General features: G+C 34.8%; 2 protein-coding genes across 6 annotated transcripts; one reads left to right on the forward strand and one right to left on the reverse strand.

Annotated features, from left to right (window-relative positions):
• The first annotated feature begins 3439 nt into the window (after positions 1-3439).
• LOC140979581 (transcription factor GAMYB-like) lies at positions 3440-8283 on the forward strand. Of its 5 annotated transcripts, none has more exons than XM_073445042.1 (5): positions 3440-3562; positions 3978-4079; positions 5459-5826; positions 6820-7849; positions 8006-8283. In XM_073445042.1, the coding sequence occupies exons 3-5, from the start codon at positions 5467-5469 to the stop codon at positions 8236-8238; spliced, it is 1623 nt and encodes a 540-aa protein (XP_073301143.1). In that variant the 5' UTR covers positions 3440-3562; positions 3978-4079; positions 5459-5466; the 3' UTR covers positions 8239-8283. The 5 variants fall into 5 exon arrangements, with proteins under 5 accessions (XP_073301143.1, XP_073301145.1, XP_073301142.1 ...); XM_073445044.1 differs by having other exon boundaries at positions 5467-5826; XM_073445041.1 differs by lacking the exon at positions 3440-3562 and adding an exon at positions 3581-3807.
• A 641-nt stretch (positions 8284-8924) lies between these two features.
• LOC140979582 (BTB/POZ and MATH domain-containing protein 4) lies at positions 8925-12991 on the reverse strand. Its single transcript, XM_073445046.1, has 4 exons — positions 12402-12991; positions 10519-10864; positions 10059-10335; positions 8925-9476 (listed from the first exon to the last, which is right to left on the reverse strand). Exons 1-4 carry the CDS (start codon positions 12800-12802, stop codon positions 9289-9291), a joined length of 1212 nt encoding a protein of 403 aa, XP_073301147.1. The 5' UTR covers positions 12803-12991; the 3' UTR covers positions 8925-9288.
• Between the last annotated feature and the right edge of the window lie 6972 nt (positions 12992-19963).

Below are 19963 nucleotides of genomic sequence, written 5' to 3' on the forward strand. Positions count from 1 at the left end.
TCTTTTTTAATGACCAACCCCTGCTATCGATCCTTGGGCAATCTCCGAGCTTTAAATACTTGTCCAATACCCGAGCTGAACCCCGACTCCTTGGGCATAAATCTTTTGGGTCCAGAATTATCGGGTTTGAGGGATCTCACACCCAATATTAGTATATAAAGATTAATATATATGAATATGATGCATGATATCAAAAAAATATTAAAATATTATAATATTTAGAGATAGTGAGAAAGCCCCCATCCCATTTTTTGTGAGGGTTCTCATCCATCTTAATGGGTCTTGGTTAAAAAATAATAAAGAGAGGTGGTTTTAACAGTATCTTCTTGAATTTTATTTATATTTTTTGCTTCTCATTTTGCTTTTTGAGATTGAGAACATTTTCTTTATTTTTGTTTCCTTCTTTTAGATTATTTCTTGACTTCGTTATCTCTTTCTGTTTATTTTTAGAATAAGTAGATAGATATCATGTTAGACGGCTTCACAGATCTATATCCATGAAATGGGTTGAGTCTCTCCATACATATTGTGAAAAGAAATTAATATTTTTGTCATAAAAAATAATATTTTTACATTGATCAGGTCGGGTTGAAGACCCGTCTCACCAGGAGTAGAGCCAAGATCTTTGTTTAATGTATGCAACAATATAATATAATTAATGAAGGAAAAAAATAAAGACATCAATTAATTGATAGTCAGAAATAATATGTCATAAGGTTCAAACACAAGTTACACACGTCCAAGAGCACATCTAAAAATTATAAAAGAAAAAAATTATTGTTTTTCGGGTCTAATGTGGGACGCTAGCTAGTAATAATAAAAAGCAAAAATTTAGTTCTAAAAATTATAATTATTTTTTTGGGCCCTACGTGGGTAGCTGCCAACTAGACACATGCTAGCTCCGTCATNGATATGTTGTCTACCTAACATGTACATATATATGAGCATTATTGAGGTGACACTCACATATTGTATATACAAATTTGTTATTCTTATCACATGTGAGTTACACTTCAATAATGTTCACATAAATTAACACAATATATGGACTATATATGTGTGTGTGACATTCATGGTCAACAAATATTGTTTCATATTTTGTCATTTACTAGTAAGGGTCAACTAAAGTGATTGTTTTATCCACCAAAATCGAAAATATAATTAAAAAAAATCAAATCTCAAAAACAATATTAAAAAAATTCCAATAACATGATTATATTTTATATAAAAATATAATATCTTAATTAAATTTATATAAAAAAATTAATAATTATATATACATGCAAACTTTCAATTTTGATTTCCATGTTTTTCNTATATAAAAGAGATTTTCAATCATTGCATTGATTGGATTTTCCCTACCCCATGTGATTGGATATATATATATGTGTGTGTGTGAAACTCTCGAGATAACGCAATAGCTTACAAATCAAATTATTCAGGCAAATCACATTGAATAAGTCATATGAAATAGATTAACTCTAGAAGGTGTTGATTGAAAAAATCAAATTTGCTCTATTAAGTTATTGATTAGGTTAGAGGTGTGTAAATATATTTGAATTAATTTATCTGAATATTTATAAATATTTGAATAGCTGGATATATTTATTTATAAAGCTCATAAAAATTTGAATAGGTCTCTTGTGAGACGATCTCACGAATATTTATCTGTGAGACATGTCACTCCTACTGATATTCACAATAAAAAGTAATACTCTTAGCATAAAAGGTAATACTTTTTTATGGATAACCCAAATAAGATATCTGTCTCACAAAATACGACTCGTGAGACCGTCTCACACAAGTTTTTGCCTAAAAATTTTGTAATGTGTGTTCCTGTTCGACTATTCAAGAATTTCGATTGACATCTTCTTTGATGTCTCATTATCATGTAAATTCAGATCAATTTACTCTTTTAGGTTTAGCATTCGTTACTCGATCGCTTTTATATCTAAATCCCAATTGATGAAAAATAAATACATTCCACACAATCTATATATAATAGTAATCATGGCACATCGTATGCGTGTGTATACAAAGATTTTGGACAAAAAAAATTATGGAATTATCTAATTGAATTTTCTACTCGTACTCCAATATTTTCAAAATCAATACAAAGAAAAAAGATTAAAAAATTAATATTTTTTTTACATAAAAAGTAATAATTTTTCAAAAATTAATACTTTTTCATGAATTAGGTCGGATATCCGTCTTACAAATTTGACCTGTGAGACTGTTTAATGAGAATTTTTGTGTTACTTAAAAATCAACATATTGTTAGAAGCTACTTAATTTTTTTTTAAAAAAAATCAGTAATAAAAAATAATACTTAAAAATTGAAATGATAAATTTTGTAATTTTAAAAATACATATAACTGCTAATTTTCAAGGTAGATGGCCTTCAAATTAAATGGAACTACAGATACTCTTGCAAATAATTAATGTATGGGAAAATCATAATGCATATAACTTCTTTAATCAAATTTATTTATATTATATATTTTTTAAAATTACAAAATGTATCATTTCAACTGTTAACGTATAGTTTTTTTTATTTCTGATTTTTTTAAAAAAATTAAGTAACTTCTAATAATATGTTATTTTTAAGTAATACAAAAATTCTCATAATACAGTTTCACGAATCAAATTTTTATGAGACTTATCTCTGACTCGATTCATGAAAATTATTAATTTTTATATAAAAAATATTTCTTTTCACTGCAGATATGAATTGGGTTGACCCATCTTACGAATATAAATATGTGAGTCCGTCTCACTCTCACCAAAAACCTAATAAGTAAATATCTACATTTTTTCAAATATTAAAGAATTATCTCTATATCTTTTAATGTCACTTCAAAAATAAAATTAATTTAGTTCTTATTTAAATATCACATGAAACACGTTTTGAATTTAAATACTTTGGATGTATACATAGATATATTTGTCTGTCATTTGTAACATTAAACACCTTTTGAATTTAAATGGTATTGAATATGTGTATGTATATTACACACAAGCAATCCAAAGAACACCTCTTGCTAGATGGGTTGATCCGATTCACTGCTACAGTAAAAAATAATATTTTTTTATTGAACGGATCGGGTCGAATATCGATTTCACAAAATTAATTAATGAGTCTGATAAGAGTTTTGTGAGCAGTCTATGCATCTGGTCACTTGATATATAGATTTACCAATCTAAAAATAATTTTTCATCTATTAGTCGTGATTAATTAAATATATTTTATATTTTTTATAAATACAAAAATATAGAGAAAAACAACGAAATTTTCTAAAATTTCAAGAATATGTTGAATATATTGGAGTCGATAGTTATAATTAAACAGCAGATTTATTAAAATATATTTTTATAATAATTTTTAAATGTTCATTTAAATAGGTAGCGTCCCAAATGTAATACCCCTTTCATCTCTCATGTGAAACAAGTCGTCCATAATTTTAGGCATACTGCTAGCTGGTTTCTCTCCTCTTTCTCAAACACGCACAATCAAGAATGGAATTTTACTTGATAAATCACATGATAATGGTCACATGTAAAGGTACTAGAAAAGAAATTTTTGGGTTGGGAGAGTTAGTATATATTGTTTGATCTTCAATTGAGCTGTTGTTCAACCCATTAATCTCTCCACTATTTTCTCTCCAAGCTTGCCATCTAGCCCCCACCCTGTATTTGCCTTCTGTATCTTTTTTTTTTCTTTCCCAAATTTCAATTCCATCAGCTGACACCTCTTTGTAAATTTCACCACCCCTTTTGTTTTTCATTGCTGTTTCTCTTTCCATCATGGTAAATGAGTGAATCTTGTGACATTTTCGTCTCATGGGATTTTTTTTGTTTTTCTTTCTGGGTGTTCGGGATCTTAATTTTTTGGAGGAAAAGAATTGAGCTTTTTTTGTTTCCTTTTCTTTTCTTTTTTTATTTTTCTTGCGCGTTTATTTAACAAATTATTCTTCTAGGAATGATCTGCATTTGTTTGCTATTTTATTGAGTTCTTGTGGGACGGATCATTTGCTTCTGCGGAGTGCCTTGCATTTCCTGCTAGAGTTTTCTGCATCAAGGTAGTTGGCATAATTGAGATTTGGCATTAATGAGTAAACTGTATTGCTGAGTTTAATGACAGTTAATGTTTTTACATATGTGTTGTCGTATAGGCTTCATAAATTCTGTCTTTTGTGTATTTTAAAAGTCTAAGCAATCCCAAAATAAGTATCGGGGTTGAAAGTTGAAATTTTAGAAAAAAAATAAATATAGAAGTTGGAATTATTTCATGAAACTGCCGCTTGTCTGGTAAAGTCTGCCACTGCGCATGTTTCTTACCCACTATTCATTGCACAGAGAGTCATAGAACACAGTTCTGGACATTTAGATCTCCGGCATGATAGACCTGAAACTTAGCAAGCTCTTTTCTTACTGGTTTTTTTTTTATCTGTATGGTATATGTGCCAATAGTTATATTCAAAACTCCGTTATCAGCTGTTTTGAATCTTAAAACTTTCAACACTGCCTATTTGTTATGTAACGGTGAGTATTGATGTGCATTTGTTTTGTTAGCATTGCTCTTATGTGACTTCGCTTTTTGGCATTGCCTTATTGTCTAGAGTATGGAGAGTTCTTGTGTAGATTTAGAGGTTGATGATTGACAACTTTTCTGACTTCTGTCAAATCATTGTGTAATAAGCACTCCTTTAGTCCTTTATTTAGTGTTTAGCCCAGAATGTATGAAAACTTTTACAGATTCTATTAAACTTGTTAGTTGAGATAATGGGGAAAGGATGGACATAATTCAATTGAGTCACCTCTAAGGGGTGGTTTTTTAAGTATTAGCTTCTTTCTTTCTTTCTTTTCTTTGTGTGTGTGCGTGTGTGTGTGTTTGCATTGCTTGAGTTGTCGTCGTTCTATAGCAGTAATAATTGCGGAAATAGATGAAGATTTGTTTGTGCACACACCCGGAATAAACCTGTAGCTATAGCAAGTACAGCTGCTTTGACTTTGACCATTTTCTGGATTGTCTCATATATTTGATTAATTTGACTCATGTGAACAAGGTAAGTTGAAGGCTTCAAACGTTATGTTAAGTTTGTTTCCTCGGTTTGGGATTTATGACTGATGGATGAATTATTTAGTGATTTGTAGATCTCTCGGAATCGATTGGTTTAATAAAGAATTGGGTTTCAAGTGCTGCCTCGGTTATCTATTTTAACTTCACATGGCTTTGATTTTCTTTGTCTGTTATTAGCATGGTCTCTTCCAAAGAATGTTGCTATGTTTTTTTCTGTGTTGATGGGAAAACAATTTTCCATTGTCATGGCTTATCTGGAATCACACGCGCTATCGTTTTCCTAACACTGCAATAATTTTTTTAATGTTCTTCTGCTTTGTGTACTAAACTAGAATTTTCTTTTTACTTTCTTTCTTTATTTGTTTTTTTTTTTTCAAGAACTGAAGATGAGTATGACAAGTGAAAGTGAGGAATGGATGAATTCCAAGAACGGCATGGACTCACCATCTGTTGATGATATTAGTAGCAGTGGAAATATGGGAGCGAATGGTCCACTTAAAAAAGGTCCCTGGACTTCTGCAGAAGATGCAATTTTAGTTGAATATGTTACCAAGCACGGAGAAGGGAATTGGAATGCAGTTCAGAAACACTCGGGACTTGCCCGCTGTGGAAAAAGTTGTCGTTTGAGATGGGCAAACCACCTCAGACCAGATCTTAAAAAAGGTGCATTTAGTCCGGAGGAGGAGCGCCATATCATTGAACTTCATGCTAAGATGGGAAATAAATGGGCCCGAATGGCAGCTGAGGTGTGTGCTACTCTTTCAAATCATCTTATCTATACGTAAAAACATGTTGCAGATTTCGCTTGTTGCCGTGTCTGGGAATGAATACTATAATGATATACATATGGCATTAATACTCAAAAATAGTAATTTCTAATTTCATGAAAATAAATTGTTTAACTTTGATGATCAGTTTCCTTGAATCTAATTCAAGAAATCCCGAAATTTAGTAACTTTAGTGAGCTGATAAATGTCTGATCTCATTTTTCATTTGAACTCATACATGCTATACAGCCTTACCAGAGTTTTACAAAACCGTTTGACAGGCATTACAAGTGTATATTGTTAATAATATGAAAAAACATTGTTCCAAAAAACTTGTCAAACCGGTCTGCTTTTACGTTTTTTGAGTTGAAAGAAATGGAATTTTAATGTTTCGTTATATTAATGTGTTCTTTGTTCATATGAGACGACATGACACGGACGTGATGTGCATGACATGCATCTTTTAACTCAAATGAACGGGAGGGAGAAGGTTCTCTATTAAAGAATATATCCCGAATTTTATTAATTTTTATTGTTTTGAAGGTGGAAAATACAGCCCATGATTACAAGGAAAACTTGCAGATACTGCATAATTTAATATTCGCTGTTTATATTTTCCTTACGACTGCTGTTTGCTCGTCTGCTATTTCCTTTTTGATTATCATTGCTTAGTTTCCATGACAATGTGCTTGATACATTCAGCGGGTCCTCCCAATCATCTATTCTCATCTATTCTGATCATACTGTTGAGAAATTCCATCTGTACTTCTTACATCATTGGCAAATAAGTTCATGCACGTTTAGGTTCTCTTATATATTTTCAGCTTCATGTGGGCAATAGTGTATGGTAATACTACTTACCGAAATATTAATATTACAACTTCAGATACAACTTTACGGTATTAGCACATTTGTCTACCCTGCAGTTATACCTTTTCTCATCATATTCTTAATCTTATTTTTTCTATTTAGTTGCCTGGTCGCACAGATAATGAGATCAAGAACTATTGGAACACAAGAATTAAAAGAAGACAGCGTGCTGGCTTACCGATCTATCCACCTGATATCTGTCTCCAAGCATCAAATGAGAACGAACAAAATGAAGAAATGGCTGCTTTCTCATCTGGTGATGCTGATCATTCCGATTATTTGCCAATTAACTACTTGGAGTTTCCTCCCGTGGAATTTAAAACAATGGAACTAGATCAGCTTCTGTATCCTATGGCATTTCTTGATCTTCCATCTGAAAGCTTCCTTGATGTCCCTGCAAATAGCTTTTTATCACAAGATCCCGATTCTGCTTACCCTGAGAAATATTTCCTTTCCATGATTTATCCATCCAAGAAATTTCGAAGGTCAGAAACTTTGTTCCCTGGTTTGAATACCACTGTAGGCAACACTGCACCAGATGAAAATCATTATCAAAGTGATGATTCTATGCAGATTTCTCAATCTTTTGTGTTCCCCTCCGCCTTTGATCATAATTCATATGATCATAATGCGACAACTGATCATGCCTCATCCTCAAGTGCACTTCCTGTCACCCATGCCATTTTAAATAGTAACACCTCTGCTTCTGAGCCTACTTGGGCAATGAAGCTGGAGCTCCCTTCACTCCAAACTCATACGGGTAGTTGGGGCTCACCCTCGTCCCCGTTGCCTTCCCTCGAGTCTGTTGATACTATGATCCAAACTCTTCCAAATGAAAATGCTCACTCGTGTAATCTTTCACCTCGAGACAGTGGATTGTTGGATGCTGTACTGTATGAATCACATAGTATGAAAAACTCGAGGAACAACTCTGTCCATCAGGCTTCAAATGCTTCCATTATGCCAGTTGATATGATGGACACCGCATCTCATGATATCCACGAAACCGAATGGGAAGCAATCACAAAGCCAATCTCTCCTTTATGTTACTCCTCGTCGTCCATGTTCAGCGAGTGCACCCTTATCAGTAGAAACTCATTTGCTGACCTCCATTCTTCAGAGACAATGCCAGGTCTGAATATTTCTGATACTGCATTTTCTTGATATTCATTGTTAACCCTGACTCTGGAATTCTCGTTTCTTTTATGTTTTGTTTTTTTCTTCATATTTTATTCTCTTTCTGGTGATCATGCTAATTACTTCTTCGGTTGATCTGAATGCTGTAAAGTTAAGGACGAAGCTGCGGATGACCTGGTTCTGATGAAACTTCACAACATGAATGAAGTAAAAAACCAGACGGTCTTCTCCACACCAGATTTCTTGCTAGCTTCCGACTTTTTTGCTCCTAAGAAAGATCAGTCGAACAACCATTATTTGCTGAAAGATGCACTAGGCACACTTCTTTGTGATGATTTAAGCAAGGATTGCAAGCAAATATGGAATGCTATGCCCACCGTTTAGTCACTTTATGTTCTTACTTTTTGCTGCAACTCTTACAATACCTGCTCACACACTTTTCTAGTTCCCATCTTGATTTTGCTATGAACTGCAGTTTTTTCATAAATCTGGAACCATTCCGTGATATTTGGTTGCCTTGTTTAGGTCATCCGGAAACCAAGATAAGGGCAAATCGTGTTTCATTTAGGAGTTGCACGCAGAGTTTTATTATTTCTTGGAGCTTGGTTTAATATTATCAGTGTTTTTGTATAATTTTGCTTTCAGTCAATTGATCAGTTCGCGTTGATTCTCATGACATCTCATGGGCACGGTCACTGGTCCTCTGTGTTTGTGTCAAAAGCTTGTTATAGAACAGGTCAATGACAACCATGGAACGGTATACGTGCACTTGAATGAACCAGAAACTTGGAATAACCAATGCCACATTCTTTCGAGCACATAACACGCTGGACTCAAATATTCTCAAAACTCGGTTCCATATTCCAAATGACTCTACATTAATTGCATTTATCTCTTAAAATGAGACAACGTTACAAATATTACCCAAACACACATCTTATAGGAAACAACAAATTTCCTTGCACGAAGACCGACACCTAATGAATTTGGTAATTTAATTACAGGAGAATTGACAATTGATCATCATAAAATGCCAAGAGCAAAATCAGGATCCACAAGTGGATAGTATAGAAGAGGAAAATCAGTTATATTTCATTAAAAACAATGTCCTTGGTAGAAAAGTAAATGAATGTATGGATAATATTGGGAGCAGAATATTCATTGGACAACATACATGGATAGATGATTCTGAAGCTGTCCTGAAAAAATACAATTACAGTCTGATAGCAACAATTATCCAGAATCAGTTCCTGAATGAGCTTTGCTCAGCTAAAGTACGGAATCTCTAAACATTGCAGCAAATATGGAAATTTCAGTTTACTGGTATTGTTATAAAAGTTGAGGACTGTGTTTCAGCATCCTTTCGGGTACAATTTTTCACAAATAATAACGTTCATTTACTGAACAAGAAGTATCCATTACCTCAATCCAAAGTTAACTCCGTTGTCTTACCCTCCTTCCACTGGTATCACCACCGTCTGACAGCTGAGCCCAAACACTTCGAGACTTGCCACCACCACCACCACAATCCTCATCACAGCCAGCTACGGTCTTCAAGAGCTCGGATTGTAGAGCTGAGAAATTTTCTTTCAGGTTTGCAAAGCCATCCGAACGCATAACAGCTGAAAAGGTATGATAAGTGGACATGAAAAACTGAGGAATTTATCAGGATTTTTGTTTTTGTTTTTGAAGATTTTGAAAAAAATTAGATTTCAGTAAAAAAAATTAGCCGAAGATTATGATTATTGCACCATTTTCATTTAACCTTAAATTTCAAACCAGTTATATTTTCGACTTTGAGCACGTGTAAATATGAATAAGAAACTTATGAGATTTTAACTTTCAAAATACAATTAAAACTAAAACACACGTAACCTCATCAAATAGAATCATTTAATTTAGAAATGAAATAAATTCGACCTACAATCAAATTAGTTAGTTACACAGCCCCGCCCCACCTTTAGCCCTTTTATGTTGGTTACATTTATGGGTGCTCTTCGTTATCGTTAAAAATTCAAGGTAGTCTTTGTAGTTACATTAAATGGTTCGAGAAGTCAGGATCTAACAGTGAGTAAGCACAAGAACAACCATGATGAGAATGGGAATTATCATGGCGAAAAAAGAACAAATGCAGACAAATAAGACTTCATAACCATAAACTACTGGAAATTGATTTATACACAAAAATGGGCTTATTCCTATACCTGCCAGGTTCTCGGCTGCAAAACTAAGGCAAACTCTTTTCAATTCTGAAGCATGGTAACGATCTGCCAAAGCAAGAATCTGTGCCACCGAATTCACAGATATATCCTTGCAGAGATGAGATTCGCACATCCGTCTAAGTCTTCCTAAACCATAACGATCAGCCGCTGCCAGCAACTTTGCATTTAACGTGTCAGTTACCAAGGGAGAAGAACTGGAGCTAGATGCAATGAGCTCATCTTCCACCAAGGCATCTCGGTATATAAAGTGCAGAATAGCCTAAAAATATCATGTAACTTTAGTAATCATTTAGAGCAGCGGAAACAAACAAAGTTCATTGAAGATCCTAAAAAGATATCTCCTCCAGAAGAGCAACTGACCATCAAGTAAAAAAGCAGAGTAAGAGATAAGAAAATAGGACTAGGAACACATCAACGGATATAAAATATTATAATTCCTTACCTTAAAAACTTCAGGTTCCGTATCCGAAACAATAATATCTTGTTCGTCGCTATCCAATCCATCAAAAAGCTCAGATCGAAGTGTGGGGGAACGTGCAGCAAGTACCAACTTGTGGGCATGAAATTTCTCCCCAGCCACATTAAAAACAATGTCAGAACCTTCCCTATTCTCCAGAAGCATTCCAAAATGTGACCCAATATCTGAGTCAGGGACATGAATCGAATTTAAACTAGAAGAATCTATGGCAGAAACCACAACTCCGACAGTACAGTTGATCTTCAAGCAATCATCTTTAAGATAGTCTGAACTTTCAAGCAAAGCTCTTCTGAAAAACCGTTTATATCCCCTGCATTCAGTAAATTAATCACAACATATGAGAACTCAAAATTGGGTGAGGGGATGGAAATCTTGTTATCTTAAGAATCTTAATAATTCTTTCTAAAATTTAAGAAATAGGAAAATTTTCCAAACGAGGTTTCAGAATGTTTGTTCTCGTCATTTTCTTCAAGAGGAAGCAATCCATATCACATTATTTGTGATCTAGACTCCCATTCCACACGAATATTTTTCAACGAAGAAGGGAATTTATAGAGTATCACCCAAACTTTTCAATTTACAGGACTCACTAAAAAAAACTTAACCATCTCCGCATCTATCAAGTCATTAGTACCGATTGCAAAATATAACACGTCCCAAGAATTGATAACCAAAGTAAGGGGTCCCAAAGCTCAATCTTAAAAAAAAAAGTTGATCTCCAGCTATTTTTCAAAAGAGCTTTGAGATCCAGGAACTGATCTAACCTGGATAAAATACCAAATTCTATAATGACACGATTACAGACACCAAAGTGACAATGACATCCAAAAGGAGCACAGGGAATGTTTTGGTTTGCATTCACATACATTGTTTTAGCACTGGTGAAGATGTAAGATGCAAGTCATTGCCACAGGGTGACTAGCAGACAACACCCAAACTAAATCGAGTTTATTGCCTAGCTTGGTTTCAGGATCAAGAAGTATTTGATGAAACTAATTATTATTCATCGAACAGCCTATATATATGCTGTCACAAAAAAATGCAACAGGAGTTGGGAAAAGAAGTACCGATGTTTATTTAAACTAGGCAATCATCCTTGGTAGCCCCATAAAAAAGACAGGGTACATTGATAGACCTGAAACTGCGCCGAGCATTTCAGAAATCACATGTTCTACAAACTTCATCAAAAGAGAATCGTCGATTTAATCCTACAATCAGAAACTATAATTCCACAAGGTCATGAATTCCTAAAGTGATTATTCCAAATTTTTAGTGTAATAAAATCAAACCATAGCATTCAGATGAAGCACATTTAAGAATATATTGACTACTTGTTCCGCTGAGTATTTGTTTGATAAATGTTATGATATCTACCAATTTTTTAAGAACACATTTTTCTTGACACAACATAGTGAAACTTGAAAGAAATCACTAAATACTTGGTTGGTGAGTCCAATATTTCAAATATGGTATCAACTAGAACAGCGTAACACAAAAGTTAAACTCTATAGATTATAGTCGAAATTTTTTAGAAAATGAATACAATAATTTTCTCGACTTGAATTCCAAGCATGCCACAATCCTTCCCCGATCCCAATTGTCAAGATAAAACATGGTCATCAAGAGACCAACAGAAGCCAATCTAAAACACAATTTCTTTAGCAAATATACCAAAAAAATTACACTTCTATCGTTCAAAACACAAACAATCAGGAGAAAAAACAAAGACCATCATCAAGAACCAAACGAAAATTCAATGAAACGACAGCTTGCCCAACCCACGGTATATCAACAAAACAACAAGCCAAATAATGAAAAGAAAAGACCTGGGATACAAAGGATTTTACCACATGCTCCCACGGTACTTAAGAGTGTATGGACCGCTTTCTAGCGACCTCTCAAAATGGCTGTGCACCTTGTGCTTCCCTTTGCCGCTCTGGTCAACCAACGTAAGCTCGAACAGTGCCCGCACATCCGTACCATCGCTAGCTAAGGCAATGAAAACAGAGACATAAGTAGAATTATCCTCCACGTTTTTACCATCAGGATAAAAGTAAATTGCCCACTTATAGCCTCCAACGGTGAAATCTTCGCTGGCAATGTGTTTCCCGACGCCCAAGCCTTTGGCGAGGGAGTACCCCTGGATCACGAACCTGTGAGAACCATTAATCGTCTCCGTTACGAAGCGAGAGCTCGTGGGCGAAATCAGAGAGTTCTGATTCGGGAATTTTTCCGGCGCGACTGACATCAATGGACCCGTCTGCGATTTTCAGGGTTAAAGTGGCTCAGATATTTATGGTGGATGATTGTCGGAAGGATAAAGAAGATTGATTTCGTGTCGATTGAGGGAGGTGGTCTAGGGTTTTGTGTAAGAATTGGGGGAATTTCTGATCATCGGCTTGGGGATAAAGGAGACGAATTAAATTTGTGTTCGGTCACCTTTACAACTTAAATTTTTTATTTTTAAAATTTTTGTTTGTGAAATTTTTAAGCATAATAATATTTAACTGATATAATATTATGTATGATAATAATAAAACATTTGATTATTTATTATATGGGGATGATAAATATATGTGGTAAACTAAATTAATTTTATTTAACTAAGAGTAAAATATCATAGACAAACTTTAGATATTTGGCAAAAATTTGTGTGAGACGGTCTCACATATCGTATTTTGTGAGACGGATATCTTATTTGGATCATCCATGAAAAAGTATTACTTTTTATGCTAAGAGTATTACTTTTTATTGTGAATATCGGTAGGGTTGACACGTCTCACAGATAAAGATTCGTGAGAGAGACCTACTCCAGATATTAATAACCACCTCTGACATATTTTAAAAAGAATATGTTTCATATAAGATGAGTCGATTCAGTATATATCTAGAACGAAAAAATAATATTTTTTGTATAACACATAAGATTTTGCATCGCTCGATTCAGATAAGATAATTATCTCATAAAATTGTTCCGTTAGACGGTTTCATAAATTTTTTTAATGTTTTAAAAATAAAATAATTAATAATATATCAAGCTCCAATTCATCTTCCTTGAAATCACTTCATGAATTTTGCATAATTAGTCTTTTTTTTTAAAAAAAAAGAATCAACGAATCTTGATGTGAACTTTTTTGAAAATATCAAAAAACTTCAAAAATCTCTCATCCAAAGCTTTCTTTGTAGGGAGAATTGGTGGACATTACCCAAAACAAACTCAAATTTGTTCCTACTCCCTGGTGAGAGAAAAAGTTTTCATAAATACCAAAATTACCCTTATATCCTATTTAATTATAATTGATCCCCGCGTTCACAAAATGGTATCAGAGCTATAGGTTGATTTATTTCAAACACAAAATTTATTGTTACAAAGAAACGAAATGTTTGAGGAGGAGAATTTCGAAAATTATGAATCCGAACTTAGGTTCGAGAAAAATAATTAACAAGAATTATTCCAATATTTTGGAATATAAACAAGGGAATCTAACTATTGTTAGATATCAGAAACAGAAAGGGAAGCATCAGCATCCTCAGGTAAACTTATGATTCAATCTAATAAGTTTATGGAAATTATACCAGATTCTTCTAAGCTCTCTTTAGATCTTAGAGAAATTCAGAAAACAGTACAAAACTATGGTAATATGCTATATTTTGTACCACAACGAGTTGAAAAAATCCTTGAAAACCAGGAAGAAATTCTTGGAATATTAAAGGATATTCAAACAAGAATTCAGAAACTAGAACAACAACCAAGTTCTAGTAAAAGATCTTCAGGAGGATGGTTACCACCATCATTTGGTACTGAACCTTTGTTACATCAACAAGGAAAGGCCAGAGTGGTGTCAAAACCTTTGACTGAAGAAGAGAAGATGATCAATCTAATTAAGTCTGTCTCAGAAAAGAAATTAATCTGATGACAACTTTAGAAAGGATTGGTCTGGATGATCTACAAGAACTTGCGGAATCTTTCGCAAATCTCAAAGTTGTAGATCTAAAGATGAACACAGCAGGAGGTGAAACACCTGCTATAACCTGGTCATCTTCACAGGAACTACCAAGGGAAAGTGTGGGATCTCAAAATATACACATGAGAGAATCTCAGACTGATTTCCATACTGGTGGAGGTTCACACCCTGCGGGAACAAGGACAAGGAGAAATCAAATTCCCTTGCACCAAACCCCCTATGGGAAAACTGTTTTAGATCCGATACATCCTTACGGGGTTATGCTTAACCTTGATGTATTAGATTTCAAAAACAGAGAAGAACTCATAGATGATTGGACATCTGCTATGAGAATTGCAGCAGGAACACTTGATCTCAACAGAGAAGGATTCATTAAACTCCTAGAAATGAGTCTTATGGGATCAGTGAAAATTGCTTGGGACATGACTTCGGTGGAAACTAAAGAGTCGGTCCTAGCTGGAGAATCTCTAAGCGAGATAGCTGGAAGAATGGCTACCCTATTTAAAGCACAATTTATAGGGGTAGACTATTTTAATAGTCAAGACACAGAGAAGAGGAAGAAATATACTCAAGCTCTGTATAGTCTTGAATTACATGACATCTGTTTAGTAGATGAATACATTATGTTATTCACCAAATATAGATGGAATTCAGGAGTCGAAGAAGATACAGCTATGCAGCTTTTCTTCGCAAAAATGCCCAGTCCCTGGAGAGAAATGCTCATAAGGGAATATGTACCTGGAAATCCAGATACATTGGCACGAAGAGCTTCTTTCCTTAAAGGAAAATTGGCGGAATGGTGCCATTTGGCAGCATTACAAAAGAATTACAAACGATTAAGGGGTATTAATAAACGTACGCCTTTGTGTTGTAAAGAAAATGATCTTCCAACAATTATTGGAAGTAAACCACAAAAGCATAAAAGGAAAAGTTTTAGGACTCATCCTTATGCTAGAGGGGGAAGGAGTTCTTGGAAACCAAGAACAATATGGTCTAGACAAAAAGCCAGATCTTATAAATCTGGACAAAGAAGCGGACCATCAAGAAGTAGGATATCCTCCCAGGCATCGAGTACATCTCGGAGCACAGGAAGAACACCTACAAAGAAAACTTTCAGAAGGGCTCATACACGAGCTANGGAGAATCCGATGGAACTGAATCGGAATCTGACTGAAAACGAGGTGTTTCGACACGAAACACATGAGGATTTGTCTGGGTTCTTTAGCCAGACAACAATATCTAATAACATGGTTCAAAGAATCATGAAAGAAAATCCTAGTCTACAGAAATACCAAGGATTCTCTGCAGGACAGGTAGAAAAGTTCTTAGGAAATCTTGGCCTAAGAAACAGAAAGCATCATCTAATCTATAAAGTCTCCAGAAGGGAAATGGCAATCCCAATGGAACTTACGGGAAATAGAATGGAGATGCAATTAATTCCTTCTGAAGAAATAAATGAGGAATTACAAAATCTCAAGATCGAAGTAGCAAGGACTATGTCCTGGATTCATATTGGAGCAATCCAAATTATGATAAAAGCTACTTTCAAAGAAGGTATTGATTCACCCATTGATATTGCTATATGCGATAAAAGAATGGGGAACCTTCAAGATTCAGTACTGGGAACTATCTCAGGAAATCTCTGTGCAGGAAAGATTGTAGGAGTTATCTATCCACGGATAGCTTACAACCTGGCAGATCGAGATTTTAGCCGAGCCTTGACATTACATCAAAATTTCAAGGAGAAAAGGCTAATGAAGGAAGGTAATAGACCATATTCTATTACCTATCAAATCTCATATGCTTTATCTAATACACATCATTCAGAGTTGTTTATTAGAAATGAGTTTATTGAGATACCAGAAATATTTGGAAAAGTTGCTCAGGCAATTTATCCAGAACGAGTTGAGTTTCCGGTAATACAGGAAACAGATATCCAAATACAAGACAAACCGATTCTACAAAGGAATCAAAGTCTTAGATTGGAATCAAGAAGACTATCTTTTCAAGGAGATAGGATTACAAGCTACAGATGGGGAAAAACCCCTGTTCAAGAAATCCAACATGAGCTAAAAAGTTTTTCAACAATAGGAAAGCTTAGATGCCCAGAAGGGTGGAAGGAAGTCGAAATAGTATTTGATATTACGAAACAAAGGAATCAATTTCCTTGTAATACCATCTACTATTTAGAACAACCTATGATAGGAACTTACCAAGGAATGATCCAAGTTGGAGAATTGGAAGTTCATATCACAGGAAGTCCAGGAAAAGAATCAGATCAACTGATTCTTGGACTAGAGTTTCTTGAGGAACATAAACCTTGGAAACGTCTAGAGTATGGAATGGAGTTTATGGCAGAAGATAAGATGTGGAAAATCCAATGACCACAAGTCCATTCTCCATATACGTTCCAGTCGGAATGTTATATGAACAATATAAGGCAGAATATTTTGCTGCTTATATTGATTCAGGTGCTGGTATTTGTACAGCAAAACGAGGAGTTTTTCCAACAAGTTTGGAAGAAGAATTACCAAAGATTGCTGGAAGAGATTTTTCCAGAAGAATCTTAATCTTATGTAAAGGGATTAAGATGACTGAAATAATGATTGGCGGTGCTGGGCAAACACCTTGGTATAAGGTGAAGACACCACCAATTTATTTTCATGATACAGGAGCTGACATTTTACTAGGAAACAATTTCCTACAAATGTTCAAATCCTATACTCAAGAAAATGAGACAAGAAAATTAGTGTTTACAACTCCTTGTAACCACAAAATCATAGTCCAGAGACTAAGAGAGGCATTTTACAGAAAATTGCCAATCCAGTTTCGCAGCAAGCGTGGTGATTCAGGACAACTTCTGAACCCAAAAATGAAAGGTTCTAGAAGGTTTGGAGAAACAATGCTCCAGTTAAGAGCAGAGAAAGAACTCCAACCAGAAGAGATAGAATGCCTTAAGATAGCTCTACATAAAAATGAAGTAGAGTTTGAATCTAAGGTATCCCTGGAAGATGTCAAGAAGAGGATCAAGGAAAATTATAATGAAGACCCCTTGGCATGGTGGGACAGAAATCAACTCAAAGCTTGCCTTACAATTAAGGAAGGCAAAGAGTATGAATTTGTCCGCTGCAAGCCTATCCCAATGAATATCATTGAGCAAAGGGATATGCAGATTATAATCAAGGAACATTTGGACCTTGGATTAATCAAAGCAGGGATGTCACCATATAGTAGTCCATGTTTTCTGGTAAGGAATCATGGTGAGATAAAACGAGGAAAACCCAGATTAGTTATTAATTATCAAGAAATTAATAAGATTCTGGAGTTTGATGGGTATTTTATACCTAGTAGAGAACATCTAATAAGTTGCATACGCAACGCCAAGATATTCTCTAAGTTCGACTGTAAGTCTGGATTTTACCAGATTAGGATGCAAGAAGAAAGTAAGAAATTCACAGCTTTCTCTACACCTCAGGGACATTATATTTGGGAAGTATTACCAATGGGATTGGCTAATTCACCCCAGATATTTCAAAGAAAAATGGATAATCTTTTTAAAGATTATTTTAAGTTTATGTTTGTTTATATTGATGATGTTTTAATAGCATCTAAAGATATGAATGAACATGTTAAGCATTTGGAGATTTTCTCCAATGTCTGTAAAAAAGAAGGACTGGTCTTATCTGAAAAGAAAGCAGTCATTGCAACAAGGAAGATTGAATTCCTCGGAATTGAAATCGATGAATCAGGAATTATTCTGCAAGAACACATAGTGGAAAAAGTGCAGAATTTTCCAGAAAGACTCAACGACAAGAAGCAACTTCAAAGTTTTTTAGGAGTTGTTAATTTTGCTGGGATGTTTATTAAAAACCTAGCAAAACACAGGAAAGTCTTTAGTCCATTATTGAAAAAAGATGCTAGATTTATATGGACAGATGAACACACAAAAGGACTATGCCAATTAAAGGAGATTTGTAAGAATCTTCCAAAAATGGCTATTCCTCAAGATGAGGATAATCTGGTATTGTATACCGATGCCAGTGATCATTGGTGGGCAGCAGTTCTTACTAAGCTCACACCAGAGGGAGAACAACCATGCAGATATTGTAGCGGTTTATTCTCAGATGCAGAAGCCATAAGATGGCATATCAACGAAAAGGAATTTTATGCAGTAAAAAGAGCTTTTGAAAAATGGCCATTATTTTTACTTGCAAAGAAATTCACTTTGAAAGTTGATAACACACAGGTGAAAGCGTTCTTAAGGAATAGAATTGAATCTAAACCTGAGAAGGCCAGATTATTAAGATGGCAGGCATTATGTCAAAATTATATTTTTGATATTATGATAATTAAATCTCATGAAAATATTCTTGCAGATTTTTTAACAAGAGATGGACAGCATTGACATTGATGCTATTATCAAGATGCAGAGGCATTTGAGGGAACACCTTGAAATGCTTCAAACCGAGTTCAACAAGTTGGCCGTAAACGCAGAAGTTGCGGGAAGGCTACAACAAGCCGATAAGAGAATTGTCTCTGATCGAATTACAGGATGTTTACAGGCATATACTCAGTTATGGTCTGTAATGCAAAGGCCTATCCTCCAAGGCATTGAGAAACCATTGGTTTCCCAAATGGAGAGTTTTCGAGTACAGGACTCTATACCTGTAGCGGGGGATTCAAATACCCCTTGCACAAGTGTTAAGTCGGGATCATCTATAGATGAGTCGGCTAAAACAAAAATTGAGACTCCAGATCCTTATCTCGAGTCCTCAAGTCAACCCTTCACCTCGGGGATTGAAGAGGGAGAGATCAACCTTAGGCCTCGTACTGACAAAGGCAAAACTAAGGTTGGTACTAATGAAAATGTAATTCCTCCATTTCAGGTTTACCAACAGAATTGGGAGAAATTAAACACAAGAATTGGCATCAACCCAGCTATGGTTCGAGTTGATATTGCAGGAAAATATCCTAGGGTATGGATGAAACAAAATTCATATCCAAAGGAGGTCAAAGCCTGGTATGAATTTGGGGCTCTTGCCTCAGTTTATACTACTTCGTCCAGCTTCCCGGAGATATCAGCATTACCAAAATGGATTCAGGAAGCTGTTCATGAGACTTGGGCAAATAATGATCATTTGTCCAGAGGAGATGTTTTGGAGCTATACTTTTTCAGTGCAGCACCAGAACCAGCAGGAAAAGGCTCACACGAAGCCTTTCATTTTATCAAGCTAAGGAGGCCAGACATGAATTCTCAAAAATTTATAAAGGATCCTCCTACAAATGAAACCCCCTTAGTCTCTTCATTTAATGAAGATGATATGTCTACCAGGAGAGCATGGGGTATCGGGGTCTGTCTCACAGAGATGGACAAAGTCAAGTTTCCATTTAAGTTTTACCAAAATTCTTTAAATGGATCATTCCTGATAAACACTATGACAGGA

The sequence above is a fragment of the Primulina huaijiensis genome, chromosome 6 (assembly GCF_012295235.1).
Source record: "Primulina huaijiensis isolate GDHJ02 chromosome 6, ASM1229523v2, whole genome shotgun sequence".
In the NCBI taxonomy this organism is placed as follows: Eukaryota; Viridiplantae; Streptophyta; class Magnoliopsida; order Lamiales; family Gesneriaceae; genus Primulina; species Primulina huaijiensis.

Excerpts from the sequence above, each read along its gene's own strand:
- LOC140979581 (XM_073445042.1), top strand. The coding sequence starts at position 5,467 with ATGAGTATGACAAGTGAAAGTGAGGAATGGATGAATTCCAAGAACGGC. Across the intron at positions 5,827-6,819 it reads GGGCCCGAATGGCAGCTGAG|TTGCCTGGTCGCACAGATAA; the intron begins GTGTGTGCTACT and ends TTTTCTATTTAG. Across the intron at positions 7,850-8,005 it reads TTCTTCAGAGACAATGCCAG|TTAAGGACGAAGCTGCGGAT; the intron begins GTCTGAATATTT and ends AATGCTGTAAAG.
- LOC140979582 (XM_073445046.1), bottom strand. The coding sequence starts at position 12,802 with ATGTCAGTCGCGCCGGAAAAATTCCCGAATCAGAACTCTCTGATTTCG. Across the intron at positions 10,865-12,401 it reads AAGTACCGTGGGAGCATGTG|GGGATATAAACGGTTTTTCA; the intron begins GTAAAATCCTTT and ends TACTGAATGCAG. Across the intron at positions 10,336-10,518 it reads CGGAACCTGAAGTTTTTAAG|GCTATTCTGCACTTTATATA; the intron begins GTAAGGAATTAT and ends TGATATTTTTAG.